The sequence below is a fragment of the Tinamus guttatus genome, unplaced genomic scaffold (assembly GCF_059628265.1).
Source record: "Tinamus guttatus ecotype Peru unplaced genomic scaffold, ASM5962826v1 Tinamus_guttatus_pri_ptg000171l, whole genome shotgun sequence".
Classification (NCBI taxonomy): Eukaryota; Metazoa; Chordata; class Aves; order Tinamiformes; family Tinamidae; genus Tinamus; species Tinamus guttatus.
This window is the reverse complement of record NW_028288705.1, coordinates 2,206,008-2,230,104: the sequence shown is the minus strand read 5'-3', so window position 1 is coordinate 2,230,104 and position 24,097 is coordinate 2,206,008. Positions and strand designations below refer to the sequence as shown.

Genomic DNA, 24,097 nt, shown 5'->3' with positions numbered 1-24,097 from the left:
AAAATATTAATAAAAAAATCCCAGTAGAAGGAGGTCCATTTCTCTGTGCCACAATTGAACGGTGTATCCTAAAAGAACACTTCAAGGTCGAAAAGCCTCAAAATTGACTTCCCTTGGCAGCTGTTCCATATTGCGGGCTTACTTTAAGAATTCCCGTGGGGTGGGATTTTTCTTTCTTTTTTTTTTTTTTTAATACTAATCTCTGCTGAAGCGTTACATTTAATAGTCAGAGTAGACTTCTAAATTTCTGAGTTGCACAGTGCAAACAGACAGACACTTATTACATTGGGGTTGCCCTAGATAGATAATTAAATAGTATGTGAATGAGTGCAAGTAAATGGTGCTCCGGAATCCTTAAGCTCTGCAGTATGGAACAATGATCCGACAAAGCGCTAATTTTACGACCTAGCAACCTCGAGAGCACCTGGTTCAAATCCATCTAAAAAAGTAAAGGGAAGAGTTTCTTTAAAACCGAACCAAGCAAAAATAGGAATTAAATGGATGTGTGGAGCTGAGGTGTCAGCCTTCTGTTGCACTCACCTGTCTGCAATGCTCGCAGATTTGATTTTGTCTATGACAATGACCTGTTTGTTGCAGCACATCGAGGTAGTTAGTGCAACCCCAAGAGCAGTGCCAGGAGTTTTGGCAACTTCAACTAGCAGTGGTCCAGATGCTGTGGCTACTGAATCTGTTGAAATTCAACAACAAAAAATCAGTATCATACCAATGTATTTACACAATTTTCCAATTTTCCCACCTAAAATCTCAATGGGTCTTCTCTTTCTCCAGCCAGACAACATGTTGCATAAAGAAAGTCTGGGATGGCATCAGTTTAGGACTCTAGAATTAACTCTTGAAGTTGAAGAACATAAATGCAAGAGGACGTTCGTGAATCTAGGATGCCTGGGAGCTTCTGTGTGCGTCAGGATCACATAAAAACCACGACAGGGAACCAGACTATGTTAGGGAAACAACTCCATGAACAACTGACTTCACCTGAAAATCACCTAAAACGTAAAATAGGCATGCTGAAGAAACAAAACTAACCACATGCTGGAGACAAGCCACCAACTGTCCTGCTAAAGAACAGCAGAGATATCTGTTCTCAGCATACTGGAGCCTGTTATAAGGTTACGAAGGAAAAATTCAACTGTGAGGTATCTTGGAAGTCCCTGAGAAAGAAGTTGTAAGAGAACAGCAGCTGGGCTTCAAAGTATATAGGAGTAAAATTAGAAAATGAAATTCTGTTACATGAGAGAAATATGGTAAAATAGCATATTATTATTAAAAATTAACAAGTTATATGATGATATCATAAATGGAATGAGAACTTCATTAACTGATGGAGGCTTCTCTTCCTACATAGGGAATAGAGTAGGTAAAATGAATATAGGAAAGAACTGAAAAACATACTGGATGGAATAACACATAATGACAGTAAAATATCCATTTTTCATTACAGAATTCTTTTTTCCCCCAACTTGAAATAATCTTTATATTCTTGTTGTTTTTTTTGAGTTAGAAACTTGAGAGTCTGAGAGTGAGATCTGGGGTTTATGAAAGTGCCTGTTAGTTTTGAGTGTTCCAGTTTCGTGCCCAGCCAGGACTGAATTTTTGAAGGCTAAGCTTACAGAGACATTGCTCAAATTAGCTGCTCTGCAAATCTGAACCAAGCCTATAGCTGCGATCCTAAAAGGGAAGCCATCCAGAATTATTTCTGCCTAGATCATCATGCTGTAAATGGATTTAGAGCTGGGTGACCTCAGCCATGGCCATGGTGCTCGGCCATGTCTTTCTCTAGCAACTGATCTATCTTTTTTTAGCAACTACAGGAGGTGGCTATGACACTCCAACTTTTGTCTTAGATGCCTTGATTAAATGTCTAAGTTAGGCAAGCTGAACGCAGTCACTTGCACACAGCCAAATAAGCCTGTGCTGCAGAGCAGATTTTAAGAATTGCTTCATTCCCACTCCGGTGCTGAGAAAGTAATTATTTTTGGCCTGAATATTTCAGCAATTACTGGAGCTACAAAGAGGCTCACATTTACAACTGCACAGGCAGAAGACTCAAACAACATTAGTCACAAGCATTGTAACAAAAGTTTGAACTGGCATGGATTCTGAAAATGATAAAGTTTAACTTTTTATTGGCCCATCACAGGTTCCTTCTGTAATGCTTTGAGAATGCAAATATAATCTGTTGCGAATGAGTCAATATTTCAAGCTGCTGCTCCAAAGCATACAAAGCTACTTGAGAAGTGCACTATCAGCTTATGTCCTAGCATTATTTCCCAGGTGCCTGTTAAAATGCACTGGGAAGGCAAACCAAGATAGACAGGATGAATAAGGAAGATAACTACATTAGAGGAGCTAGAAGAGAAGAAATGGAGTATGTCTAACTGTGGAAAATAAACACACAAAAGAGAAAGCAGAGAGCAATATTCGAGCACACATTCCCTGACAGAGAAGGATAGGTTTATCATGTCGAAGTAAAGCATGGGTATGAAAATGAATCATATAGGTATAAATTATTCATGTGTGAAGATGCTTCGGTCATTAAGACACTTACACCGTGACCGAAGCAACTTACACACTGTGCTGATTTATTGGCTATGTAATTACATAAGATACACTGACGAACCTTTGTGTGAAAAACACTCTAGATTTTTGATTTTGTTAATCAGTTTTCTCAGTTTTGAGTGCTGCATCTCAATCAGTACACAAGGTTTGATTAAAGCCTCCCAGAGGAAACAGCACTACTTTCTGCATGCTAATACATTTCTTCAGTTAGATGCAGGACTCCTTTCCTACTTCATCACTGGCAGCAAGGATTTTTATTCTGAACACACCTATATATATAAATATATTATATGATATACAAAAAGTTATGGATAAAATAAGCTGTGGCACATCCACCCCTGCAAAGTAATCACTTACTTATGGATCTCCAAACTGAAAAATATTAGTCTAGTTGATTTAGTTCCAGTAGAAATGAAGAACACGTGATCACATTACATGTGTCTGTTTATGTACTTCTAAATGTGTGTATCTGCTTATCCATGCCTCTCCTCATTGCTTAAATGCTGAGCACAGTTCAACAACTGTTGGCTGCTGAAGGACAAAGAACCTCTATAGGATTCCCATGGGGGAAGGCCAAAAAGTGAGCTTGCTTGTATTAGACAGCAGAGAATCTACATTGGACATGGTACTTACGTGTGCCCTAAAATGGGAAAAACTTCGGCCATAGCTGCCAATCAATAGTGTCATTAAATCTGTAGAAAAACTGGCCTTATTACGATGCTACTCCCTGCCCCAGCCCTGTACTACAAGCTAGAAAGTGCCAATAAACTGTGAGCATGTTCCTGCAGCAATATTGAGCCCTGCTGCTACTGTGGGTGCCTCGCGCTCTCCCTTCACTACCCGGAAGGTTTGGGGTACTTTGATACTTTTTTTCTGAAGTCATAGCAAGGCAAGGTACACACAGTTTTTTGAATGCTTTGAAGAGACAAGCAAGGAGGAAAGATGCTGAACGTGATTTGGAGCTTAAAAAGCCATCTGAAACACATTGCTCCACAACTACTACTGGTCTTGCAGGGATGCTGATGTATCTTTTAGCAACAGTGTGAGTGACAAGTGAGTAGATACTTTACTGCCTCCCGGTAATTTTCCTGCCACTGAGCTTCTTCCCTACTGCATGTCCACAAACTAACAATTTGTTCACTTTAAAACTGTATAAAGCAGGCCCATGTAGCCCTCTCTGCTGCTACTGTGAATCTGACTGAACGCAGTAAAAAAATAGGCTAAGTCTGTGCTGGTTCAGATTAGTCAATAAAGGTATTGATTCAAATCCTTCAGTTCTCCCAATGCTGCATTTTAATGCATTTGTAGCAGTGCTTTAGCAGGTCTAATTGTATCTCACTCGTGTTATACTAGAAGCTAAATTTTCGCAGAAAAAAAGTCTTGATCCAAAAGAAGTGTCCCCTCCTGTTCCTCGCATCTTTGCTGGCTCCCATCTTATAAAATATCTGCAGCCCACAGATAGCAAGTACAGACACTTCTCTCATAGCAGAAGCAGCTAATTTCTTTTTTTTCCTATTTAGTTCCTCTCAGTACACCCCAAAATGACTACTCTGACCACTAAACCTATGAGACCTGAGATGGATGTGGCTGTCTGCATTTGCTGTCCATGCTCCCCTAGGCTGTTTATGCCATGAAAATAAACCAACAAACCAGCCCATTCTCCCTGCACAAACCAAGTGGTACCTGGGGGTGTCCCAGAGATGTATTTAGATTATATTAGGTGAGACAGCTGGAAAACTCTAAGAAAAAATGAAATATTCTTTGACTCTCCCTCATTTGAGAGTGAAAGGTTGGAATATTTACAGTAAGGAGCAGCAAACCAGTTTGGAGAAATCAGTTTGAATCACTCAGTGACTTCCACATTCCCTACACTGCACTCTTGCTTTTTTTCCCTGCCCTCGCTGTGCTTTTTTGATGCACAAAAATCAATGTTTCTTCTCCTGCACCACCTTCCCTGGCTGCCAACAGCTCAAACATCAGCCCTATGCACTGCAGCTCCGAGCTTACAGGACAGTCACTCACTGCTCCCCAAGGAGCCTGTTGACTCAACTCTCATATAACAACCATGGGAAGTTGCTCTCAGTGTCTAGAAGAGTTAAGGCCACAAGGAAGCCACTGCCAACACTCAGTGCCTAAGCAGAAGGTATGTGGGGACTGCCATGGTGAGTGTGCAGTGTAAGACATAAAATGGGGACGAGAGTAGCTCCAGCTCTTCCAGGTCTGGGCTCCTGTTTCTCAGTCACAACAAAGTATTTACAGAAAAATTGGTGACTGAGGAAAATGCAGTAGGCAGAGCTCCATCAGAATCAGGACCAGGCATTAATACCCCTGTTTTCTGTATTAAGTAGCAGGAGTTGAAATATTAAAAACAGGTTTGTCAGAAATGGCATAAGATTCCAGATGTCTGGAGATACCATATATTTACTATCAAGAGCTTTTAATATTTGATATTCATTTGGAAAACTAGAGAGTTAAAAAGAAAAAACAAGAGTCAATATATTTCCTATTGGGTATGTAAAATCCATGGTCAGTTATTCAAATGATGGGTAAGCCTAAGTAAGCTACCCAAAGAAAGAGCAAGCAGAGCTTCTAACAGATGGCATGAGTCACGCTTTTAACACCCATGGCTCTGGCAGTGACACTCTCCACATAGACCATTCTGTAAGGCCTTTTGCAGCACTTCTCAGCTGACAAGGGAGCAACATAAAAGCACTTAGGGATTCTATTTTCATACACATCTGCCTTTCTTCATTATCCTACAGACTATTCATTACTGTCAGGCAGTACCTTGAACCACACAATGAACCTGGGTTTGCTTATTGTATTCTTAAGGACTATTGTCTTGAAATGAACATCAAACCAGAAAGACCACTCTTCATGGCCATTAAAATGCAATCTTAGTAATAAGACGGGGGCACTATGAGCTATCCTAGCTTCTCACAGTCCTAACATCACCATAGATATCATCATATCACCTTCTGCCTTAGTGACACTCACAATCATCTGTGTGTCATGCCATGACCCTACTCTTCTTCTTCTCATATTCTTCTGCGATAGGTGGTCAACCTCATCAGGTCATCTGCCTTTTCCACAGTCTCCGTCTGCCTTTTCCACAGTCTCCAGCAAAATTGGAGTCAAAAGCAGAAATGGCTAGTTATTTTTGCTGTGCAAAATATCTGTTAGAAGTAGTAAAGCTTTTTTCTACCTATTTCCCTCCTCTGTATCTCCCTCTGCTCACACCTTTCTTCATCTATCTCCAGGTTTGCAATCCTGAAGGTCATAGAAGCAAAGAGATGAAAAAGCCCACTTTGGGAACTGTTTTTCATTGGTTATGTGACATAGCAGGCTGAATACATGCTAAAACCTGCCTTACTCTACCTGGATAATGTTTTTACTTTCCTAGGTGGGGACACTTTGATTCACTCAGATTTGAGACCAGTTAGACGATTATCGAAGTTTCCCTTTCTCATGTACAGCTGACTGATAGTTATTTAAATATTACATTTTGGGATGGGAGGATACTTATTTATGTTATTCCCTTTCCTTGGCATATTCCTAATCCCCATTTTGGAAAAAAAAAAAAAAAAACTACTTATATTTTTTAATGATCTAATCAAAAATGAGATTGGGATTGTGGGTCAATGGCTTCAAGAGAGAAAGTAGCAGCAAGGCAGGTCGGTAGGAGGAAAACCTCTGTACAGTATAAAAGGCACAGGACCAAGATTCAAGATGCTCTACAGCTAAGAGGGCCATTAGCACTCATTCTGAGGAGCTTTATTCTATTCCTCATACTTTAATGTCTGTAAATGTCATCAGTAAAACACATATACAGTAGTGATGTACAGTACCGACCTTGACATTCTGTTCTACTAATATCATACACAGTTTGCACCCTGGCTTTCTTCAGGCTTCATTTAGCAAAGAAACCTTTCTTCATTTCAGAGCTTAAGGGAACACAGGAGTCAATGCCAGCTAGCAAGCTCTGATAATGATGTCTGAAACACTAAAAATCATTGTCAGTATTTCAAATCTCTCCTGAGAGCTGGAATACAGAAAATATTAATAAGCTTAATTATGTGTGAGACTTTACCCCAAAATTTTGGAGTGGAATAAGCTGGCATTACACACTGCAAGCAATGCTCAGGGAATGAGAGTGGTAGTTCCTTTAATAATAAAACAAGTATTTAAGAATTAAATAGCATTCTTGTTCAAAGGGTGAGGGGCAGTCTCAGAGGCCTGACTTAAACCTATCAAAAATACACATGCTCCCAAAGCAACCTTGTTTCAGGCAGGCTATGAGGGAGCAACAGTTGCTCTACCTCTACCCAGCTCAGCTGGAATTACAGCACCAAGAACGGTAAAAAAAAATTAAGACAACAACAACAACAACAAAAAAAACACACTGTCTTTTTCCTTACTTCAAGCATTAGCACCGCACTACTGCTGAAGGAAAATTGGCAGTGTCTCAAGAAAAGTATGTAATTATTATTAAGAGAAAGAAAAGCCACCAAAGAGGTTTTAAAAATTAGAAATAGGAATTATTTCAAGAGGATGGCAGAAGTATGAGTGATAATGAAATCAGAGGGACCACTCAGCCTCAGAATGGGAAATGGAGACAATCTCCAAACGAATGCCTCTCCCATCTCCCGCCCCGCAGAAAATAAATTTCATACTCTTGTCAAAGGATTGGGATAGTCTTTCCATTTTCCTCTTCTAATTCAAAGAGTTCATTCATGCCTCTCTAGTTCAGGCAAAGTTCTTCATATGAAAAATTTTACCTAATTTCATACCTTGCAGGCTCAACCAGTCATCCTTCTCAGCTCAGAACTGTCTGTTCACCACACCAAAAACCTCTCTCTGCCTTCAAAGTGCTCAAAACAGTGGGAGTGGGATGTATTCTGAATCCTCTTAGGGACTTTTTCCTTCAGACTCTTTTCTCATGTTCAGGGTGTGTAACCTGTCTAACCCCCTTATGCGTAAAGAACTCTCCTCTATTCCTGGGATGCCCTTTCCTCCTATGAATACTTTTCCATACCCAGATATCTTTCATTTTCTGCTAGGCTTTTCCTCCCCTCAAGACTTGCATTACATTCCAAACTCTTCATTTACACCTGGCTCTCTTCACATACCCTGTTAATCTAAAAGCTCATTTATCTGTTGTTAATTAACAACAGAAAGGGGACATAGTTTATGGAGCATGTTTCTCCTAATCCCGGATCTACCTCTTTGCGGCTGGTCTTAATGGATTCTAAAGAAGCTCTGCAACATTTTGTTTTTCACTTGTGACCTGAAAAACGAACATTTCATAGTAAATTCAGGTGGCGAAAAGAAATAAACAAACAAACAAACAAACAAAAAACACTGGAAACTCAGATCTCCAACCATGATGGCAGCACATGGCAGCAGAGAACTTGAGAGTGTGTAAGCATAACATTTCAGTTATTTTGGCAACCTGTGCATCGGGCACCTTTATACTGAAGAATGACTTCTGCAAACAGCCCCAAAACACAATATACTATTAGAGTGATATGAAATGTCTACAGAAGTCAGCAGCAATGGAATTCTGCTTACATTCAATTACAGAAATGGATTCAGGATTACTGCAATTTTTGCGAATCATCCCCAGAAAAAGAAAGACCCTTGTAAAAGTGCAAATAATAGGCAAACTCCTCTGCTGAAATAACCATATATATTTATATAGGCATATTTATATATAGCTATAAAAGAGCTTCCCAGTACTTAATTTTTCTTACAAGTATTTTGGTATCTTCAAAACACTCCAGTTCTTGTAAGGTTCTCTACCTGATCACAGCAAATAGACCAAATAAACAGCGGTAAAGGACAACACAATTTGCATCCCTGCCTGCAAACTGACACAGCTGGTTTGTCAAATTCTGACAGCCTTGAAAGTATGCCTGTTAAGTACACACTGCTATAGATAACATAAAGTGCTGCAGAACCCATAAATCATGTCTAATTGCTGTAATGATCCTAAGTTTCAATTTAATAGGAATAATAATAATTAGACGGGGGTCTGGATTCCCTTCAATAGCCCAGAGAACACAGTGTCCCTATTGCTGCCAGCGCTGGGCAGATGGGAAGAAGCACCAAGCACTCAAACTTCCAATGCACGTTGAGCTGACAAAGTTCTCCTCCGCCCCAGGCTCCACCAGGATAATGACACATTGGCTAGTCCTGAAAGCTTCCGAGCTGAGGTGTTTCCTCAGGAAGACAGCGGATTGCAGCGCAGCCCCACACAGATGCGGCCAGAGCTGAGTTACGAGCTGAAGCTTTGCTCAAGGTCCTCTGTGCTGAGCCACACAGTCTCATAGATTTATGGTTACTCATTCTCATTTTTGTTTGCTCTCTGCGCACCAGCTAACCACAGTCTCTGTCTTGCCCTCTGCTACCATTAAAATCAACAGATTTGGTTTGGTTGACAGGCAGGAGGTCTCAGACTTGCTTATGCGGGGCTAATTCAATGAGTATAAACCAATAAAATATAGAAAGAGACTTCTATAACAGAGAATATGAATTTCTGCTGCTGCAAGTTAGTACTGTCAGTGTATTTTTCTTCCCCAAACCTTGGTTTCTTTTCAGTAATCTGTGCTTTAGCACAGCCATATTATTAATAAGAGGCAAATTAGCACAACTGCTGCATAAAGTGTTTCCATGCAGAAGACCGGGGCTGAGATATGAGCTTGCTCTTTGTGCACCAAGGGGCAGATGAGAGAATTGCAGCTCTCTGGGATTGCTAAAAAGTGCATTGAGTACTTTGCTATTGAATGCCAGCCACTCCTGAAATGAGACTTCAGTAAGATGACTCAAGAAGAAAGTACATTAACTGCCTCTATCTGCCCTCGTATTGCCCTAGAAGGGAAATAAATAAATAAATAAATAAAACAAGGGGAAAAATCAAGTAATTTAGAGCTTAAGGCAATTGCTCTCAAACCAAACACAGAAGCCGTAACTTCTTGGAAGCTGTACTGAACATAAGTTCTTTGATCCCATGTTGGGTGAATAATCCAGCACTTGTACCTGCTGTCTACATACTTCCAGCTCTTTCATTTCCTATCACAGTAGCCCTTGTTTCAAGTAATACTGAAACATGACTACTGGAAGTTTGCACATATTTAAAGCAAAACAAGAAGCTTTCAATAACCTCTGTTCTCAGCAGTGTCCACTTCCAGCAAAAACAATTCCTCTCTTTTATTTTTTTTCTTATCCCTGAATCACAAGCAAGTAATACACTCCAGAAATCCATGCACCGCATGCCTGAAGCATATTCCTTCATATTCAGCCTACTTCCTTTACTGTTATCCTCCTGGCTTGCTGGCACGTTAACTTTTGGTGAGGCTCCTCCACAGCTCCTCTGCCACCGCACACGGCACTTATCTCCTGCCAGGTCAGCTCCTGCTGTGGGCTCCAGCAAATGCTCAGACCTTTTATGCCACTGTTTCTTTGTGAAGATGCTCTAGGGCTTGCGAGGTACACAGACTTGCCTTTCAGTAGACATCAGCCTTTTCCAGGCAGGCTGCTGCTGCTTCTTTTTTTTTTTTTTTTTTTTTTTTTTTTTCTTCCTTTTGACCAGTGAAAAGCCACCCAAATTCAGCTAAGCTATAAGCCTTCCAGAGCTTAGAGGTCACTGTGCTCAAAAAAAGGCTATTCAGTTCAACACTGCTTAGCTGACCTAACAGAAAAATCTGTGCTTATCCAAACTGTTTGTGAAAACCCAAATGAGCTAGGGCATGATTAAAATAAACAGAACATCATATATAAATCATTACAAGTACACATGCACATGAAAAGCTTGGACAGAACATCCTTTCTTTCCAAACAAAATGACATTAGAAGGAGAATATTTTGACTGTTAAGCAGGCATAGAGCACTTCAAACTTATGGAACCTCAGAATGAAGGTTGCCTGGGTTCATTGATTTTTACGTCCCTTCTTCTGATATCATCTTCAGTTACAAAATCACATATTCTTTCCTCTAGAGGCCCATGCAGAAGGTAGACTGTGATTGTTTACGAGGAGCAGCACTTTTTTCTGTGTTGTTCATGCTCATACCTTACTTATCAAACACTATTCTCATCCTTATGTTTCTCATACAGTCATGCTACTGTATGGTGCAACCTCTGAATATTCCTTACAACACCAGTTTATTAATGATTTTATCTCACAACACTCTTTAGAATAAAAATGTGATATTTTCCATCTGTATAGGTTAAAAATCAGGACAAAAAAAACCCCATAAAAACGTCAAGAACATTCATGAGTCCTGAGTGGCCAATCTGATACACGGATGCTGAGATTCACTGCATGAAAATGCAGGCATCTCTCTATAGAATAGACCTGAAGTAGCTACACCTGAGCTAGAAGTCTAAACTCCCTCCAGAGTCATCACAGAGAGACTGGCTCTTACAGAAAGTGTTTCATCAACCCTAACTCAGGCATCCACACCAGGATGAGAGGAGTGATTCTTCAGATGCTCTCCCTCGATCGACTCTCTCTAGATTACTCATTACAAGGCTGCAGGTGACTGATGAAGGAAAAATGTATTCAATCAGTCCACTTAAAATATGTATCATAAAGCATATGCTCCAAAGAATCTCATGCATGGGCATCTTTAATTGTGGCATTTCCCATCTCTGAAGAGTTGAACTGAAGGTAACTTTGCAAAGTCAAGAAACAGCATTCCTGAGACATACAAAATCTTCTGAGAAAGTAATCACACAAGGTTGTTTCTTCTGAGCACAATGAGCTGTATCTATCTTTTCAAAGACTTTCAAATATAGCTAAACCTGGGTGGATTTTTCACTAGGAGAAACAAAAGAAACCTTCCTGCAGAGGGGCTTGCTTTCCCCCAAATAGCAAGTCTGTGTTCCAGTACTTCAGAAAGGCACATTTTCTGACTTGCTCATTAAAGGTAAAACAATTTTCTCTAAACTAATGTTTGGAAATGACAGAGAAATTTATTTGAAAAGCTAAAAAATAATTCAGACTTCAGGAGCCAGCTGCAGAAAGGCAGAAGGGGAGATAGGACAAACTATAGCATAATCTACTCAAGTTTTTATAGCTGTTAAAAGCTGGATTTAACTGTGAGTTGGTTTGCAGACCACTCTGAGATGTCTGTGATCCCATTTCTCCTGCAATGGTTGTCATAAAGGAGCACAGAAAAGACACATCTTTCGTTTCTTGCTTTTCCTTTTCAGTTCTGTTTTGGGGTAAACATATACCTGATACTTTCCTATCCCACCACAGAACAGCCGAATGCACTGAATAAGACAGCCCAGCAGCCCCGATGCCTCCCATTGATTTATAACATCAAAGACTAACAGCTGAAATCTGGCCTGTTACATGAAAGCCAAAAAGTAAATCTAATGAAATTCATGGTGCTTGTTAATCTAGCAGTTACTCCAGCAGACTCTAGGGTGAAGGCTTTTGCTGTGATCTAGATCCAAACCTGGGACGCACTATAAAACTTGCTACAAAAGTATAATTTCATACATATATATATCCTGCACTGAACTCAATGCTACAGTTTCAGAAAAGAAAGATCTGAGAAAAGAGAGAAAAAAATAAAACAACAAAATAAGACCTGTGGGTTTGGCATGTTCTCTTTTCATTAGCAGAAAGGAGAGGACTGTGTAGCAATTTGATATAACGAACAGAGCAAAGACAGCACTGTTTTTAAATAATGTGCCTCCAAATCAGGTCTTTGTAAAATTGGTTTTAATCTGTACTTCCGAGCTGAGTTCATTGTAGAGTGCCTGAAGTCGATAGGCTTAACACTGGCAATAAAATCAAACACTTTTAGTGGTGCAACCAGTGCTCAGCCTACAAGACTGTTACGTTAGCAGGAGACATAAACTGGGTCTCCATTTGGTGACAACTGAGGAGGGGATACAGAGGCACAGCTCTGCTGTTTATCTCCCTAAGATCTTCCAGCAGAGACGATCTTCTAATGTAGAGATGAGTTGGATTTTTCTCTTTCAGGTCCTATTTTAAACTCCAGTGGAATCAACGACAGTCTCTCTCCTGAGGCAAACAGGCTCGGCCCAGGTCTTGGCTAACTTCATGGAAGGGAACAGATGGCTGACCTAAAGATCAATAGTTGCTGTTCTCATCTTAAATGCTTCAGAGGATAGAGCACTACTTTGCAGTAGCTAAGGATTAAATGCAGTTTTATATGCATGCAAAAACTACTATATTCAGTGGAGAGAATGACTTAGCAGACTGTATTCAACAATCGAGATAAAACATTTAGCTAAAAATGCAATTTCCAGGGTACTTAATACTCAAATCAAGTATATCTTTTAATATGAAGATGTTAAATGTGAATATGAATACCTAACTATTAAGTTATTGGTGACCTTCCTGAGCCAAAAAAATGGTAGGAGAGACTGCAGAGATAGTTTAGATGGTTTAGATTTTCCCTGCAACTATGGGGAATGCTGTGCTAGAAATGTTTAATCACAGTAGGGAAACCACAGGCTCAGTGTGTCTGTAGCCCAGGTTGTCTTTTAAAGCTGCTTGAGGCCTTCAGATATCAATTAACTCAGGAAGGATGACCTGAATCAGCAATAGTGTTTGGATATGACCAAAAAAAAAAGAAGAAAAAAAGAAAAACCCAACTAGAAGTTTTTAAAAGTGTGGAGGAACTTGCTATTTCATACAAAACAATTCCCAAAGCTCTGCCTCAAGTTGTACATAGACCACCCTTTCATGCAGACAACCTCTGGATTATCTGTCAGAAAAACAAAGGGAAACCAATGCAGAGGCAATACAGGTTATATAAACTAGTGTGCAGTACAAGAGGAAATTTGGCCTAGAAACTCCCTTTTTTTCCTGCATTAGCATCTCCATCTCTGTTCTCCCATAGCCTGTCCCCCTTCTCCCTTGAGTCTTATTGCCTGATGCCAACTTCTTCCATCAGCAAAGCCCACTCTGCTTCCAATCTCATGTAGGTAACCTGAACATCTTGGGTCATATACTTCCTTCCAATCTCAGGAAGAAAACTGTTAAGATTTAAGTGAAACCTTGGCTTTAGTTTATTTTTGAAAGTATGTTCAATTATCAGGGAAAGATGGTTGTGATAGGGTCTTCCAGCATCTACAATGCAACAGCAACACGACACATTAATAGTAGCTGTTAGAATATGCTGGCCAGTTTTCCTGCAGATTAGAAGCATGAGACTCACATAGGCTCAAATATCAACAGTCTGAGTAACCAATGAATGGATTAAAAAAATATTTTTGGCTGAATAAAGACAAATATGTAGAGTAGTTTTATCAACACTATTTCTTCAAATGACTGATAGAATTCACAGGCTGTAAAATAATCTCTTTAAATGAACTAAGCATGGTAAGCCTGAATCTAGGCAAAAGAAGCAAAGGTAGATTATTATATTGTTGCCTTTTTTTTTTCCTTTGGCTTAATCCATCACACACAGTCTGGACTTTTCACTCTGATGACTGTGGACTGTCATACTAATGAAAAAAAAGCCAAGGTGATACACTAGTTCAATTTAGAATTTTCATAGACACCTGCTTCAGAAAAAGTCTTGAGAAACATTTAGTGTTTTCCTCTCCCTGGAACATAGACGGGAACAAAGCCTGTGATGCAGCTACTTTCTGAGATGAACTCTTTTGCAAGCTGTTTCTAGGATTATCTCCTAAGCCCTTTTTGATACCAAAAAAAAAGAAAAAAAAAATCTGTCTCTTATTCCTTAGTCTTGTAGTCAACCACAATGTCACTAAGCCTAATTCAAGGCTTACATTTTTCATTTGAATTAATTGGATTATCATTCTATCTGTAAAACTTTATCATTGCACTCTGAATTTAAGCATTTCAACTACCTGATCTTTGTTTCTTTTTTTTTTTAGATCAGCAAAAATCATTTCATTATTCTCATCAGTTTACACCTGACTAGCACACTAACAGATATGCCAACTCAATGAAAGATCTTTTGACTAATTTCCAGCTGACCACAGGTATGTGCAAGTAGCAGAGAAGGGAATTCTCTTTCACATTGTACTTCATGGCACATCTGGCTAATATTTGCCAAGGTATGAAGATTTGATCAATCCTTTTTCCAACTTTTTTTTTTTAATACAGAGGGAAAAAAGCCTTCATTATAGCAAACAAGTAAGATGATAACTCCTTTTCAAAAAATATTACTCAAGGGTTATTGGCTCCTTTCCTCCTCTTGCTTGGAGGCTGGGTGCCAGAGATGATAAACATCCTTTCCTCCCCCGGTTTTGCCTTGAGAATGAAAAAAATACATTTTTATAGGCAGAAACTGCTTCCATTTGAGGATCTTAGCATAAAAAAAAAATAAGACAGCATATTTTGTGAGGATATAGAATAATGGACTAGAAAGGATATAGTTTAATGGATTCCCATCTTGAAATACAGAAGATGTTTCAGATATTTTTAATTGCACACTTTCCTGACAAGTACTGGGAAGTGTATGTATCTATCACTTACCCATTAGGTAAAGGATAGAATATTCTTATAAAAGAAGTAGTACTTGGAAGAGAGTACATTACCCGCTTTTTCTAGTCATTTCTGAAAATGAAATTGCATTGTTATTTTTCAGTTATAGGGACATCTCATTTCACCTTTACATTTTTTTTCTCCCATACAAAGCAATGTTTATTAAGTTGCTTTTAATGATGCCACGGTTTCAAAAGCACTAGAGAGAAATGTTAATTGGGCCTGTCAGAGTCATTTGTAACTTTTACGGTTCTGCTAAACTCACTTTATTTCTCTTTAGGGATGATCAAGAAGTTAGTAAAGAAAGAAATATCTGTAAGATCTATGAAGCGACACAATGACTCCTCCTGCCATTTCTATAATCATCAGGTAGCAACATGGCTATCAAATTAGAACAACATCTTAACCAGGCAGACAAAAGAAAGTAAAAAAAAATGCTATAGGGCAAATACTATGCTTGGGAATCATAGTTCTGAATCATCAGTCAAAGACATCTGACTTTTCTCATTAAAATATCTTGATTATAATTGCTTACAGCTTGGCCACACTTAAAACATTTGGTGTGAACTTTTCTAATGATGATTACCTCTCTCAGGCTGCATTTTTTTTTCTTCCCTTAGTTATTTAATTTGAAACAGGTCAGCTGTGTCCCCAGACATCAATGGGGAAATCATATTATTTTGACTTCACATAAAATATTTTGTTTGTTTTATACTGGAAAGCCCTCATGCTCCATCAGAACTTGAAATTATATGTGATATTTTGTGAAACCAAAGTTGTGCTTGGTCAACCTTGTATGCAGCTTTTGGCTGGATAAGCTTTCACTGGAATGGTACAAGGCATATCTAGGAGACCAACCCAGGAGAAATACCTATAACTGGAAGCATCACAAGCTTGTCTGTAAGTCTTATAGGAACTAATGGGTAAAACACATGACTACATGAAATCATAACAAGCTATCACATTATAGAGAGGAGTTATATACTGTCTGTATCGATGTCTGGTAGTCAGTTCATGCAAAAGTCTCTGATGCAGACATCCGGGCACTGATGGCAGAAAGTACAAAGACTGTGTTTCACAAGCAAGTAATTTGTACAGTAAATTGAGAGAACAACTCGTCATTGCATGCAGGTCTCTGTATCTGCCTAGTCTGCACAAGGTCAATGTGAATCATGCGTCGGCCTCCAGAAGAGATGAAAAATCCAATGTGTTTTTTCCAATGATATGTCTGTTAGTGGATATTTCTGGAACTATGATGTCATTTGCCTTAAGAAATTAAAATTTGGAATGACTTTGGGACATTGAGGTTTACTTCTTGAGCTCCGAGATTTCCTGAAACGCTCAAACTGTGGCACGATTAGAGCCTCAGGAAAAAAACATCAGGAAATTAATAACTTGGCATTCACACAGAGATATTGACAGTGCCTTCTATAACTTGTGGTCACATATTGATTGATGGCAAGAAAACACATAATGAATTGCTGCATTAAGTGGTTATTATCCCTCCTGTGGACTAAATGATGGGTCTAATGGAAAGAAAAGCACATGATGGTGTACTGGAAGATTATCACAATTTACATGTGCACTTTGTTGGACAGAGACTGAGCAGATATTTTGACATTTCCTAACTGGCATATTCAACTTCTTAACTTCAATAACTGCTTTCTAGAATAATTTGTACGTGTCTGTGCAGTAGTGTTTAAAACAGAATGATACTTCAGCTACTACAGCTATTATGTATGACCTTTGATTTCCACACAAATTTGATTCAGTCTGTCTCTGAAGTGCCATAAGAGAGGAAATGGTCTTTAAAGGTTTAAGCAACTAATTCATATTTAGAATTTCAAGGGATCTAGGTCTATTACTCTATGACAGTCAAGAGACTTGCAAGTCTCAATCAAATGCTGGAGCACACTGCCTTCCCTTTCTGTCAAAGGCTTGTAACAGACCAAAGAAATGTTAATTTTAAGTTTATAAAAACAGAAAGAAAAAGGCAGCATGGAGTCCGACAGCTTTCTGGCTTTCCTTTCGCTTCTAAGATCTTGCAATATTTATAAGATTTATAAGGATCTTGAGTTTGTCCTTGAAGTCTCTGGAGTTCTTGTTCCCTGATCTTGTAAAACTTGAAGGGCTTTTAAAGTTCTCCACTTCTCTGTATACTCTTGTTTTATATTACTGCCTTATGAAACTTTAGAGGCAATCCATGTGGTTCTTTGTCCTGTATTTCTTGCCTTGCCTTCAAATTATTGAAAGTGTGCATTGGATCACAGTATTACTTGATATTTAAACTACACAAGCTTTTTTTTCCCCTGTAGTTCTTTCTTTGTCTAGCAGAAAGGGTGAGGCAGATTTCTGCATGCATTCTCAGAAAATCATTATTGGCCTTTGAGTTTTTTTGGACAGTTGGCCTACAAGAGGTGCAGCTGGAGACTGTCAAATTGCCATCTCATTTACTAGCAAATAATTGCATGAATAATTCCTATTCTATAAAGCTGTACTAATGATAAATGTAAAGTCTGACAAATTTAGGGTGCTCCTCTATCTAAAGTCGAGTGATATCAGGGTGACTGGTGTCTTGGAAATAAAAAACGAGCTGACAATCTTTGCTTTGCAGAGAACAATTACAGGGCACCACTTTCTGGTAAAACTAATTTCAGACCTAACAAATTGTTAAAGATGAATTTATCAAATAAAACTGAGAAATATACGCAATTAGGATCAGGAACACACTCCTCCTTTCCGGAGGATACAGGTACCTGCAGCTTGTGCTAAGAGACACCCTGTGAAGAGATGAGATGCAAAGGTTTCTCCCTCCGGTGCAATGAGCCAGCCAAAACTTTTGTGCTAGAGTGCTGGCAGCAGCTATTAGTTTTGCTTAACTACAGTATCTTTGTCTCAAAGATTACCCTAGCAAAAACCTTTGAGATTTAAGAAGTAAGTTTGAGAGCTCATATCAGCAATATATGAACTACAGCTACATAAAAATACTATAGGCCAGAACTTAAAAGTGGCAACTACCTTTGAACATTTCTGAATGCTCCATTTCAGAGTAATGTGGAAGTTTACTCATACACAACTTATTTTATTGACCAATACTACACATGTAAATTGGAATCCAAAGGTAACCTCAGTTAAGGAGACAATAAACCATGAATGGGAGCTTTTGGAAAACCTGAAGGGAAACTATCTTCTCTCCTTCCAAATAAATGTAATGATAACACTTTTATTCCTCCTTTTAGATGGGGCAGCATGACTTTCTGTTTAAAACCTAACAGCATTTCATTTCATGTTCTTAACTCATTCTCATATGATTTTTCATCTGTACTTGAAAGATCATTTCTCACTGGGAAGCCCCTTTCCCTTAGGGAAGTGTGATACAGCGCTAAGGCGTTCTGTGAAATAAGGTGTTATGAAATTCATTTGGCTAACTATAGTGTAAGACATCTAGGCCTGAACAATGTTAGTAATGAGTTCAGTCTAACATGGTAATTTTCTTTTTGTAAGTAGTCTTTCTATCTGAGAACAAGACTTTTAGTAACCAACGTACAGATTCAGAGAAAGAAGATTCATTGTATGCATCTTTGAGAAAACGTCCCGTGTCTGCCTCAGTTATCTTGCCTCATGCTTTTCCAATTTTCCACAGAGACTTTGAAGTGAGCACTGATGGAAAAGTGCTATCAATCTCCTAGTCCATAACTTCATATAAGATGAGCATGCCAATCCTACAGCGGTGAGGAACTCGTCAGGATACTTCACCACCCTATCATCTGCTGAAACAGCGAAAGCTTTTTCTTTCCATATTAAGTGTATACAGAATCACTATAGTTGGAAAAGACCTTCAAGATCATCAAGTCCAACCACAAACTCATTACCACTATGGCTGCTAAACCATGCATATTATTTGCTGATTGGTTGCCACAGGAAAAACCCAGTCTGCAAAAATACTGGGGGCAGCAAGTGACTGCAAATCACCATCCTACCTCCTTCCCCTCTGCAATGCCAGGGGTTTACTCCATACCCCAGGAATATACAGTATGCAGATCTCTCCCACTGCTGGTTGGCAATAGGCAGTCCATGGCACAACAGTGCTGAGAACCTGGCAGGTGTAAGGATAATAAAGAAAAGTGATAAACTCAACAGAGTTTTTGTTATTTCCACACAGCTGCATTTAGGGCAAGGGATCACATCAATTTCCTCTGCAGGCACCGAAATGCAGCATTATTAATGCTTTATAATATTAAAAAATACAGGTAGTGTCTTCTAAAATCACTGAGGAGTATAAGTAACCACTAAACTACATTATAATATATTCTATATTCTATCTATTGTAGTAATTATAACTATATTTTGCTTCATGATTAGAGAGGGACAGTGTTTTGGGTAAGAAAAAAACATAAAGACTACTACCTCCACAACTTAAAATATAACCCTTAACTGGTTATCAAAGATATTCTCAAAAAATATTTTTTCCTATTTTCTTCACCAATTATCTTGATATTTCCAAACACTTATTATTTCAAGGTCTGTTTGAAACTATGCAGCGATATGTTGCATATATCCAACTAGAAATAGTTCAAGCAGCAGAGGGAAAAAAAAAAAAGATAAAAACATCTCTTCAAGAGGCTGAACTAGCAAGTTTCCTAGAACCCATGCTGGGCTGATACTTCTAAGGAAGTATCCTACATCTAAGGAAGTGCACATGTAACCCCAGAGAGTTTAATGTAATGAGTCCCATATCCTAAACTACATACACACTTAAGTAGCCTGCACAGAACCTATTACTGTCTTTTTGGTCTGTGTTCCAGAACCAATAAAACATGCAAGTTTCCTAAGTGACCTCTTGAAATTTCAGGTGAAGGAACGAAACTTGGAGAAATACAGCACTTTGAAATGCTTACAAGGGTATAAATAATCAGTTACACTCTACAGGACTGTGGAAAGATGAAAAAAAAATAGTTTAGGATTATTTTCTTCATTTAGTATAATTTCTTCAAACTAATTTCCAATTTCATGCTATCAGAATACATTTTACAGGTCTTTCCTATTCTGGTCATATGAAATGCTACTTTATAGAATATAGCCATCTTCTAGGAGAAGGGAGGATATCAAAGCAAGTAATGGTAGAATTACACCTCTGTGGATAAGACATTCTGCTGAAAGTTTATATCAATAGGACCCTTTAAAAGGTACCAAACTTTCATATAATTTCCAGATTGTTGCCTTACTTTCAAAAGACTAAACTACTAACGTAGTTTCAAGCATCGGTACTGGTAAATCAGCTCATCCTGCACTGTTTTCTACTGTTTCAACATATTTTCATCAATTCTGTGGTAGCATTTAAAAGAGTTTGTGAGTAATATTTTTGTAATTCTTAAATTTTTGTTTATGGTTCAGATACTCCCTTCTATATTACTCACGACTTTGACTTCACTATTCTTGAGGAGTGAAGACATAAACATAACATAACATAACGTAACATAAAGATACAAATCTGCACTATTTTTCTGGCCCAAGAAAAACCATATTAGGACGAGTGATTTACAACCTTTTGGTCATGGTCTACTAATAACAGAATTGCAAAAAGTAAAGCAACTCTCTCCATAACATTTTTTACACCATCACTAGCAATCTTCCTGTTCTTCTCACTGATAACCTGGATCACCATCCCACACATTTCCCAATGTTAGATTCCCTTTTCCTTCTTTTCTTCTGACTACACAAGTTTTAAGTCTCAGGTTCTTCCACCTCCCTGGTTTGATGCTTCCATAGGCAGTAGCCAGGGTTCCGTGCCAGAAAGGCAAGAAAAATAAAGCCAGACATGATATAGAGAGCAAAAGGGAGACAGCAGAGTTTCTTCAGTGAGAAGATGACATCAGGAGTCCAACTGGAGGGCATCGCTTATATTGTCATAAGCCGATGGGCTCCAAGTAGATTTGCATCGTCCTGCAACAAGCCCACCCCACACACCTTGGAAAAAGTAATTCCTTCCTTGAGAAGCCTGCAATTCAGAGTACCAGAGCTTCTCATTTTATCCTTTCTAAAAGATCCTCATTGGAATGAAGGGCGACTCTCTCCCTTGGGTACACAGGAGAATGGGGATGGGCATTTTCTCTGAGATGACAGGGTTTTTTTTCCAGTAAAATCTCAACAAGCACATTCTCAACTTCTCTTAAAGTGGAATTTAAAGAATCTGTTTTAAGGTTTAATGTTAGATAGGATTTGGCCATCAAACATCATGAGTAAGAAAAGATGAAATAAAATCGCCTGAATTCTAGGCCTCTTCAAGTCACAAAACTATGCTCATTTCTATTTGTATAAGCAAGGCTCCTGCCCAGATGCTGAGCAGTTACTACGTTTCTGGATGTGGACCTTATATGATTGTCCAGCAGGCTCACCAGCAACCTTGCAAACCCATCAAAGATCTATGGTATAATAGAAAAAAATCTCCTGAAGAAGAACAGAGAATTGTTACAGGATAAACAAGTTTCTGACATTATTCTTTTAAACACTAATATTTTCCCAGGCTTTGAAGCTTCATAGAGCTATTTCACAAATTCCTAAGAGCCTGCTTCCTTGCTGGACTAGAAATCTGACTGTGAAACTGGAGGAGATAAGAGAAGAGAGAGCTCCAAACAGAAATATGCTAGTCTGACTAGTGAACATTCCTGTTTCTTGCTGCCATGAATTTTCACTTTCCTGCAATAATGAAAAGACATCTTCCAAAAGCACATGGAAACTCTGTTGTGATCTGCTCTGCTTGACTTTCCCGAAATCTTCCAATGTCTTCGATGAGTTCAACTAAAGTTTATATAAAGTTCATTTTTTAAAGCCATGGTTTGTCACCTCTTAATTTCTTAACACCCTTTCTCCCCCCGCTCTCTTTTTCATGTGGCAGTTTTATGATATTTTATAATGGCTTGGCTACCTGGCAGCATTGGCATAAGGCACAAGGATTCCTTTTAGAGCAAGTAAACCTCTCTTTCATGTGACACAGAAATGCTTACACTTCATTAACCTTTATTGCAATCTAGTGACTGGAAAAGTTACTTTGGTAGAACCCACAGTATTGTTTCACGCTACAAACCATGAAATGTCAGGATGCTAAATTGCACTAAAATACTGCTCACCTCTTTACGAACCTAAGAAGATTAATGATATGGTGGGGATGAGAATATTGGTGTTACTAGGAGCATAACAGGTCATGATCCCTTCTAAAGCAGTTTATCAGAAATGGGCAGTAAAACCTCATGGATAGTTCCCAGTACTAAGGCTCCGCTTTCCAACATACCCATCACTGAGACATCATATTCAACCAGCAGAGTTGCCTCCTGTCCGCATTGCTTGAGAATACTCATCGCTTCCGCATGTGTTGTCCCAAGGAGTCGGATGCCATCAACACTCAGCAACCTGTCTCCGGGTTTGATTGTGCCCTCTCTGAAGGAAAATTAAAGGAATGATCTCCATTAATGTAACATAAAGTGGCTTGCAGATAATACCATGTAATTCTCACACACACTCCCCGCAGGCTGTCCTTCTGAACTTAACATTTACTGTGACACTGGGAATGTTCAGAGGGCACGGTACAAAGGAAATTGCTTTAATTGGAAAGTCAGTGATTGGAAAACAGCATAACATAGCTAAATAATCAAGTCATGTTAAATCACAACTAGGTATAGCTTCTGCTGCAACATATGTTTTGCTTCTGCCTTCTCAGATACCCACACCTCCTCTTTCACATATACGTACAGACCTCCCTCCAGACAGATATTTTCTTAAAAACAAATAGGAGATAAAACAGATGGGGTGAAGAAACAGATTGCTAATTATGAATGACCATTTAGTGTTTTTCTTCAAAATATCCCTTACTTGTAGAATTCCTTTTTTCCTTTCTTTTTATCTGAAAGCAATTTGGCTACAAATGCCTACCTACACATTTCCTAGGTTGCATCTCCTAGGTGTTTCTCATAACAGAGTCAGAATTAAAATAGAAAACAAAGTGCTAACATTGCCAGCTCAAATATCAGACAGAAAATCAAGGAGAGAGCGAGGATGGGGAAAAAGGGGATAGACAGAAGACAATAGCTGCATGGAAGCTTTTCCATTTGTTTTTCCACTAAGGCAGCCAAAGAAAGAAATGCCATAAGCTAGAGAAATAGAGCCTTCATTACAGAAATTGCCTTTTAATTATTTTTTTTAACAATTGAAGGATTCAAACATCATTTTGAAAATATAATTCACATATATAAATATATTGAGCATTCTTTATTTACATATATATTCGAGAGGCTAATATATAAAAGCATGTTCATTGACCCAAACATAAATCTCTACTCAGAAGTTGTTGGGGGAAGTTAGTGTAAACTCACAAGGAGATAGGAACAAATGCCTTAAAACAACAACACAACACCATCACCCAACACATGAACTTGTGAAGTGAATGAACGCTTTTTTTGGCAATGCAAGAAAGAAAGGTTTAGAGTATAAACAGTGTAAGAAAAAGCTACATTGCTTGCCTACAGACCACAAAAATTGTGCTCTGACCTATTACATTGACTGTTCATTTTTTAATTATTTGGGGATTTTTTGAAGTTCCTAATGGACAGTCTTGTCTGTTAACTAAAATTCATCCTACATCATGGTATTTTGAGCATTTATGGTTGCCTATTAATTACAGTTATTAGTAGTACAATTAAATGCCTAAATCATGAATTTCAAACCAATAGGTTTGAATAGATTGAATAGATCTACTTCATTCCAAATCTTAACTACTATCCCGAATAATTCACATTTCTCCATTTCTCTTTAATTTGCATTACAGAAAAAGAGATGGATTGTACCTGTCAGCAGGCCCTCCAGGTCTAACACACGTTATTACAACAGGACGAGATTTATTTCTGTCATCATGTGCTCCACCTAGAAAAGGAAAAGTGAAAGAAAGCACACCTTCACTTTATGCTTTTTATGAAAACATATTTTCTAGAGAAAAGTCTAAAGCTTGTAGTATGTACACTTACAGA

General features: G+C 38.6%; 1 protein-coding gene across 1 annotated transcript in view; it reads right to left on the bottom strand.

The window, feature by feature from the left end:
• GRIP1 (glutamate receptor interacting protein 1) overlaps positions 1 to 24,097 on the bottom strand; it is a 212,623-nt gene that overhangs the window by 49,952 nt on the left and 138,574 nt on the right. Inside the window, exons 6-8 of the mRNA XM_088522924.1 lie at positions 23,918 to 23,993; positions 22,369 to 22,514; positions 541 to 688 (exon numbers count right to left, since the gene is read on the bottom strand). Of these exons, the coding sequence (XP_088379050.1) occupies positions 541 to 688; positions 22,369 to 22,514; positions 23,918 to 23,993 (370 nt within the window). The remainder of the gene's footprint in view (positions 1 to 540; positions 689 to 22,368; positions 22,515 to 23,917; positions 23,994 to 24,097) is intronic.